A 7,834-nucleotide genomic window follows, 5' to 3' on the forward strand; every position below is an offset into this window, starting at 1 on the left:
AACACACACACACACACACACACACACACACACACACACACACACACACCTTACTCTCTGTTCCACTAGAAGTCTTAACACAGTGTAAGATATAGTATATGCTCAATGTTTTATGTAATAGGCAAGAGTTTATGATTAGGATTGCACTCAAAGTTAAATACTAACTGGTGTGTGTTTATCAGTATCAAATAAAAGTAGATTGAGAGAGTTCAAGAAGGCGAATGGTTTACAATGAACCCACTGAACCATTCTTCCTGGGGATTTAGTATAGAAGGCATTTCCTTGAATTAACATCCTGGCCTCAGGTTTTATCTTGCACTTGGATTACAGAGGATGCTTCACTGAACTTCCACTGCCCCAGAGCTTGTGAACACTCTCTTGTTTTCCTCTTCAGTGAATAATTAATTGTGCCATTTACTGAGTCCTGGTCCTTTCAATGCAATCAACACATTTACAGGTGATTTTTGGTGATAATGGTGATCGAATATCTTTTAGCAGTATTACTATTAGTAGCAAAGTAATTTGTTTGATTAAAATTGTAGACCAGCAAGGTGGTAGCATTTCTTCTTTTTAAGTCGCATGTCATTTTTCAAGTCAAATGCGGCTTTACCGAGCGCAATGGCTCTGGCCCGAGCAGATATGAACAAAACGCTATTGGCTATTTTAAAAAGGGGGCGGGGCTGCTCGATATGTCCCGCCCTGTCTTCCTGTTTCAGTTGAAATTACGTCACCACACAGAATAATGCTTTGTGTTTCAAAGCACTTAAGGGGACCTTTAAGCATATCAGGCAACAGTTTTCTTCATTCAAAGGAGATTTTTTTCCCTCATGTTGTTCCTCATTGTTGTGCCTGTATTCAGACCAGTTCCCACTATAATCCTGTCTTCTTCTTTCTCAATGACTTTTTATACTCAATAAGTTAATTGAAAATAGTTAGATGCCACCTACATCTGTAGGACAAAACAAGCTATCATATACTAGCACAGCATACAGTGAAACGAAACAATGTTCTTTCAGGACCATGGTGCTACACGAAAACAACAGAGAACTACAACTATTGCGCTGCCTCTCATTGCTTTCTGGGTTTGGTATTCTCATGTTTACACTTCTCATCTTTGGAGGGGTCACTTTCATCCGACTTTTTTTTAGGAATCAAATGAATGACATTGTGGTCTGACCGGCCAAGCGGAGGTCTGCATTCAGATCTATAAGCCCCTCGCACATTCCCATAGCACTGATCCAGGGTGTTACCGTATCTGGTTGGGCATGTGACATATTGCTCCAGGTCCAAGAGATGAGTGATGTCACAATGGTTGAAATCACCCAACAGGAAAACAGGACTATCAGGATACTGCTCCAGAGCATCATAGTAAAAACCAGCGATGTCAATGGCACCTTGAGTAATATTAGGTCCTGGAGGGATATACACATGGATGAAGGTAAGTGGTGGAGCACCCTCAGGGTGGTCACGTGGTATAATGGACACAACCATTAACTCATAATCTCGAGTAATCATGATGTTTTCCACCTTCACATCAGTCGCCCAGGCCTCATTCACAAGCATCATCAATCCCCCTCCTCTACTTTTCTGAGTAATCCGTGCATCACGATCAACCCGGTAAGACGTATATCCATCCAAGCTAATGCTGGGTGAGTTCCTATTCAACCATGTCTCTGTGAAGAATATCAGATCGGAATTAAAGTTTTCCACATCTTCCGTCATTTCTTGGAGCTCCTCTATTTTGTTTGGAAGAGAACGCACATTAGACATCATTATTTTAGGAAGGCGGAACTGAAATTCCTTTACTTTTGTTTTAGACTTGTGTGGTGGCTTCCTCTGAAAAGCAGTTTTCCTCTCCTGGTTAAGGCCCCGGTCTTCAGTTGAAGTAGCCTTCTTCTTCCGTCTTTTGTTCTTGTTGTCACCTGATTTGTCTTTTCCTGTGGAACCATACTCAGTTACTCCTATGTCTTTTGTGCATAGGAAAATAAACCTCTGTGTCTTCCTGTCCTGCTCTTGGGTCTGCTTATACTCCATACAAATGGTGCCTTGCGTATATATTTGAGATCCAAACATCTCCTGAGCCAAATCAATGTGACACTCCATTTCAGGGATTTGACTGAGCATCTCTCTGAAAGATAAATTTAGAGGCGATGAAATCCAGCAGTGAGCTGTAAATACAAGATCTATTGTATTATTATTGTGTTATAGTAAGCATTCTTACTCATGTTGCTTACTCAATATACCATTTACATAAAATGTGCAGAGAAACACTTACTGCAATTCATTCAATGGTTTTTTAAATTTTTCACAGTCTCACGGATTTCATAAGCTTTTGTCTTCAGAAATGTGCTAGCTTCAGTCTGATGTTTGTTTTCAATCAGTTCTTCACAGTTATTAATCAGATCAGGAACTGTGAATATCAGCCCAAAGATTCCTCCTTGCGGCCTGCAAAGATGTGAAAAATATATAAAAATATATAAATTCCCAAAAAGTAAACCAACATTGAGAAACCATGTGGGGAAAAAATAAGTACACTCTACAATTCAGTAACATGTAGAACCACCTTTAGCAACAATTATTTGAAGTAAATGTTTTCTTTAAGAGTTTATCAGTCTCTCACATCATTTTGGAGAAATTTTGGCCCACTCTTCTTTACAACATTGCTTCAGTTCATTGATGTTTCAGGTCATTCATCTGTGCACAAAAATGTTTGTGCACAAATCTTAAGATTTCTTCGCAGCATCTCAATGGGGTTGAGGTTTGGTTTTAGACTTGACCATTCCATCACCGTTTTTTTTTTTCTTCAGCCATTCAGTTGTTGATTTGCTGCTGTGCTTGGGATCGTTGTCCTGTGGCATGACCAATTTCGACCCACCTTAAGCTGCTGGACAGAAGGCCTCACATTTTCCTCTAGAATATTCCTGTATAAAGTGGAGTTCATCGTAGTCTCAATGACTGCAAGTTTCTCAGGTCCTGTGTCTGCAAAACAAGCCCGAATCATCACCCCTCCACCACCCCTGGACTGAATTTGTTGGGACATCTACTCCTGGAAAGATTGGCGACTGTCTTTAAGGCTGTCCATTTTTAAACTATTCTTCTGACTGTGGAATGGTGAATTTCAAATTGTTGGGACAACAATTGCTTCTCTGCAGTCATGGCTGATGTCCTTTCTTCTTGGCGGGATGTAGATACACACCTGAGTGCTCTAGAACACCAAACTGCCAAAAGTTTGCCTGTAGTAACACCTGGCTGCTAATTACTCTTTTAATGACTGAACGTAGGAAGGGTGTACTTATTTCTTCCCCACCTGGTTTCTGAATGTTGGTTTATTTTTGGTAAAAAAAAATTACTACACATTGAACTCTGTTGTTTTTTGTTGTCAACTGAGGTTTTTATTGCTCTATAAAAGTTGGTGAGGACCTCACAATTGTTATTTAGTCCCTGATGATGAAAAACATACTGTACTGTATATACATATTTGTGTATGTGTGTGAGTGTGTGTGTGTGTGGTTTATATCTATGAAAAAATACCTGGCCTGTTCCCTTTAACGCAGCTTTCAGTGAAAGATCAGCCATTCCTTCAGTAGCTTTCACAACAAGTGGAGTATAATATTTTTGTCCTTTTGTTGCTGCTGTTTTCAGAAAGATGGCAGAATATCCAAGGAATGCTAGCAAAGAACTGACAGTGCAGATGAATCCAATGTCATGATTAAACGTTGGATATCTGTCATATGTATACATGCCATCACTTCTCAAGAGGTGCCTTAGGCGACTGAGGGGCAGATCTCTACCACTCCGTTTGGCCATGGCTCTCAGGATCCTCGCGGTGATTTCACACTGCACGTCATCGGAGGATAACGCTTTAAAGCCTTCACTCTGACACTCCTTCTGGAGTTTCTTCTGGAGCCTTTTAACATTGTTCTGAATCTTTTGGATTTTATCAGCAGTCTTCTCTGCATTTTCCATAGTTTTACTGGATTTCCAATTCTCCACAAGCGAAAGTGTAAGACTAGTTGCAGTACCCGCTCCGACAGTGATACCAGCTGCCACTGCCAGCAAGGGTGCAGCCAGGCCACCAGTCAGAAATGTTGCAATGCCTGTTCCAACTAGGGTGGCAGACCCAAGCACAGTTGCTGTGTTTCCCACAAACTGGCCTGTAGTCATCGCCTCCCTCATCTTCTCCAGCTCGGTGGCCAAATCCATGAGATGATCTGCACATTTCTTCTGCTGATAAATCCAACGGAACAGCTCTTCGCACAGTTCGTCTGCCACACCCATAGTATAAGAGGAAAATTGAGGAACTGGAATAAAAAAAAACAGGAGTTATTTAGATTCTGAAAATGAGTTATTTAGATTCTAAAAAAATACAACTCGAATTCCGGAAATGTTGGGACGTTTTTAAAATTTCAATAAAATTAAAACTAAAAGACTTTCAAATCACAAGAGCCAATATTTTATTCACAATATGAACATAGATAACATAACAAATATTTAAAATGAGAAATTTTACAATTTAATGCGCAAAATGAGCTTATTTTAAATTTGATGCCTGCTATAGGTCTCAAAATAGTTTGGACGGGGGCATGTTTACCATGGTGTAGCATCTCCTCTTCTTTTCAAAACAGTGTGAAGACATCTGGGCATCGAGGTTATGGGTTTCTGGAGTTGTGGTGTTGGAATTTGGTCCCATTCTTGCCTGATATAGGTTTCCAGCTGCTGAAGAGTTCGTGGTCGTCTTTGACGCAGTTTTTGTTTAATGGAAATTTTATATACCTTCATATACCTTTCAGCATTCATAGTGCCTTCCAAAACATGCAAGCTGCCCATACCGTATGCACTTATGCACCCCCATACCATCAGAGATGCTGTCTTTTGAACTGAACGCTGATAACACGCTGGAAGGTCTCCCTCCTCTTTAGCCCGGACACAGCGTCCGTGATTTCCAACAAGAATGTCAAATTTGGACTCGTCTGACCATAGAACACTTTTCCACTTTGAAACAGTCCATTTTAAATGAGCCTTGGCCCACAGGACACGACGGCGCTTCTGGACCATGTTCACATATGGCTTTCTTTTTGCATGATAGAGCTTTAGTTGGCATCTGCAGATGTGTTTACCGACAATGGTTTCTGGAATTATTCCTGGGCCCATTTAGTAATGTCAATGACAGAATCATGCCGATGAGTGATGCAGTGTCGTCTGAGGCCTCTAGACCACGGGCATCCAACAAAGGTCTTCGGCCTTGTCCCTTACGCACAGAGATTTCTCCAGCTTCTCTGAATCTTTTGATGATGTTATGCACTGTAGATGATGAGATTTGCAAAGCCTTTGCAATTTGACATTGAGGAACGTCACAATCAAGTATTCCACAATCTTTTTACGCATTCTTTCACAGATTGGAGAACCTCTGCCCATCTTTACTTCTGAGAGACGCTGCCTCTTTAAGACATCCCTTTTATAGCTAATCATGTTACAGACCTGATGTCAATTAACTTAATTAGTTGCTAGATGTTCTCCCAGCTGAATCTTTTTCAGCCCTTTGTTGCCCCCATGGTGTAGCATCTCCTCTTCTTTTCAAAACAGTGTGAAGACATCTGGGCATCGAGGTTATGGGTTTCTGGAGTTGTGGTGTTGGAATTTGGTCCCATTCTTGCCTGATATAGGTTTCCAGCTGCTGAAGAGTTCGTGGTCGTCTTTGACGCAGTTTTTGTTTAATGGAAATTTTATATACCTTCATATACCTTTCAGCATTCATAGTGCCTTCCAAAACATGCAAGCTGCCCATACCGTATGCACTTATGCACCCCCATACCATCAGAGATGCTGTCTTTTGAACTGAACGCTGATAACACGCTGGAAGGTCTCCCTCCTCTTTAGCCCGGACACAGCGTCCGTGATTTCCAACAAGAATGTCAAATTTGGACTCGTCTGACCATAGAACACTTTTCCTGATGATGAGGCTTGCAAAGCCTTTGTAATTTGATGTTGAGGAACGTTCTTTTTAAAGTATTCCACAATCTTTTTACGCACTCGTTCACAGATTGGAGAGCCTCTGCCCATCTTTACTTCTGGGAGACTCTGCCTCTCTAAGACATCCCTTTTATAGCTAATCATGTTACAGACCTGATGTCAATTAACTTAGTCGCTAGATGTTCTCCCAGCTGAATCTTTTTCAGCCCTTTGTTGCCCCCGTGCCAACTTTTTTGAGACCTGTAGCAGGTATCAAATTTGAAATGAGCTCATTTAGTGGATAAAAGTGTAAAATTTCTCAGTTTAAAGTGCCCCTATGCTGTTTTAAAGTTCAGTAATTTTGTTTTGGAGGTCTGCTACTATAGGTTTACATGCATCCAAGTCAAAAAACACTTTCATTTTCTCATACATTGCACATCACCCTGTTTCTCAAAGTGTCTGAAATGATTTGTTTGAAGATTCTATCTGGATCTCTGCTCTGATTGATCAGATGGCCCAGGCTCTAGTGATTGATCTACTCCTTACAGTGTGCATCAAAAATTAAACGCCCATAAATCGTAAAACAAAAGTGCTGTAAAAACAGTAATGATGGCATAAGTTTCACAATATTAGATGTAATAGGTTTAACAAAATAAATATAAATATAAAATGAGTCTGATGGTGAAAAAATGGAAAAGCTAGTTATTCAACCAGAATACCCATCACAAGAACGACTTGAGCAGGACATTTCTCATTGTAAGTTTTTACTCTCATACACATTTTAAACACTCAGTAGAACATAAATACATCAGCAATTAATCACAAGTTGTTTTTCAAATAAAGAAATTATTTGGGCATTAGGAAGCCACTTATATGCTTAGGAAGCAAATAAAAAAAATTGCTTTCACAGTACAGAAAACAGCATGATGTCGAAGACACGAAACAACTACAGTGTTTGAGGGTCAAAGTAGAAATGGTTCACTAGCATTTTGCAAATTTGATACATGCTGATGACTTGTTTTGGCAGTTCAGAATTGATTCTTTCTTTTGGAAAGTCAATAACTTTGTCGTGCACTTTGATCTTTACATCCGCCAACGGAAATCTATTGCCGGATTTACAGGTTGCCTCTCTTGAGATTTACAATCAGATTCATGATTCGTGAGAAGAATCGTACACACTTCATTGTGGACTGGTTTGACTGATTTAAAAGAAATCAATTAATCAAAAGATTTTGTTTGTAAATCAGATATTTCTATCGAGTCACGACCCATAGCTTTCATTCCCTGCTATTTTATTGTTTTTGCAGTTTGCAATTGCGGGTCTGAAGAAATAGCCTACATTGCAGTAAAAGTTAAACCAAGTTAAGTTCACCTTGTTCATTTTAGAACATCCCTAATTCACCTATAACCTGTGTGAGACATAAAACAACATGAAACATTCATTCTGACTAACCAAGACTCTCTAAGCTTTGTTCTGGAAGTGTTCCAAAAGAACAAACTTTCCCAGAACATCCCACAAATCAGAAATTATTTGTTTTAATAAAAGTGAAATAACAAATAAATGTAAATGTAAAACAGTCAGACCTGAGGAAATATGTGTTCCAAACAGCAAACTGAGTTTTCTGCAGGATATTATATAAGAGATATCTTGTGTTCTTGAATTCTCTTGCTGGAGTCTTTTGCCACTGCATGGGATTTATATAAGTGTATTCCTGTTACGCAAGACGCATGTCAGCCAATCAGAAAGGATCTGTGTGTTACAAGAATATCTCCAAGATCTGCTCTCTTTCCAGAAAATCACATGACTTTCAGGAAAAAGGCCACAAAGGATGGGTGGGGGGACAAATGACTTTCAACACATGATCAGTCCATGATCAATGAATGT

At 39.8% G+C, this 7,834-nt stretch overlaps 2 protein-coding genes across 2 annotated transcripts; both read right to left on the reverse strand.

The window, feature by feature from the left end:
• Positions 1–412: 412 nt before the first annotated feature.
• On the reverse strand, positions 413–2,300 carry LOC107690120 (uncharacterized). The gene is made up of 2 exons (XM_016488355.1): positions 2,276–2,300; positions 413–2,128 (listed from the first exon to the last, which is right to left on the reverse strand). Exon 2 carries the CDS (start codon positions 2,122–2,124, stop codon positions 1,069–1,071), a length of 1,056 nt encoding a protein of 351 aa, XP_016343841.1. The 5' UTR covers positions 2,125–2,128; positions 2,276–2,300; the 3' UTR covers positions 413–1,068.
• A 103-nt stretch (positions 2,301–2,403) lies between these two features.
• Positions 2,404–7,603, reverse strand: LOC107690130 (uncharacterized). The gene is made up of 3 exons (XM_016488363.1): positions 7,534–7,603; positions 3,532–4,301; positions 2,404–2,445 (listed from the first exon to the last, which is right to left on the reverse strand). The coding sequence occupies exons 2-3, from the start codon at positions 4,276–4,278 to the stop codon at positions 2,404–2,406; spliced, it is 789 nt and encodes a 262-aa protein (XP_016343849.1). The 5' UTR covers positions 4,279–4,301; positions 7,534–7,603.
• Between the last annotated feature and the right edge of the window lie 231 nt (positions 7,604–7,834).

The sequence above is a fragment of the Sinocyclocheilus anshuiensis genome, unplaced genomic scaffold (genome assembly GCF_001515605.1).
Source record: "Sinocyclocheilus anshuiensis isolate Anshui unplaced genomic scaffold, SAMN03320099.WGS_v1.1 scaffold1649, whole genome shotgun sequence".
In the NCBI taxonomy this organism is placed as follows: Eukaryota; Metazoa; Chordata; class Actinopteri; order Cypriniformes; family Cyprinidae; genus Sinocyclocheilus; species Sinocyclocheilus anshuiensis.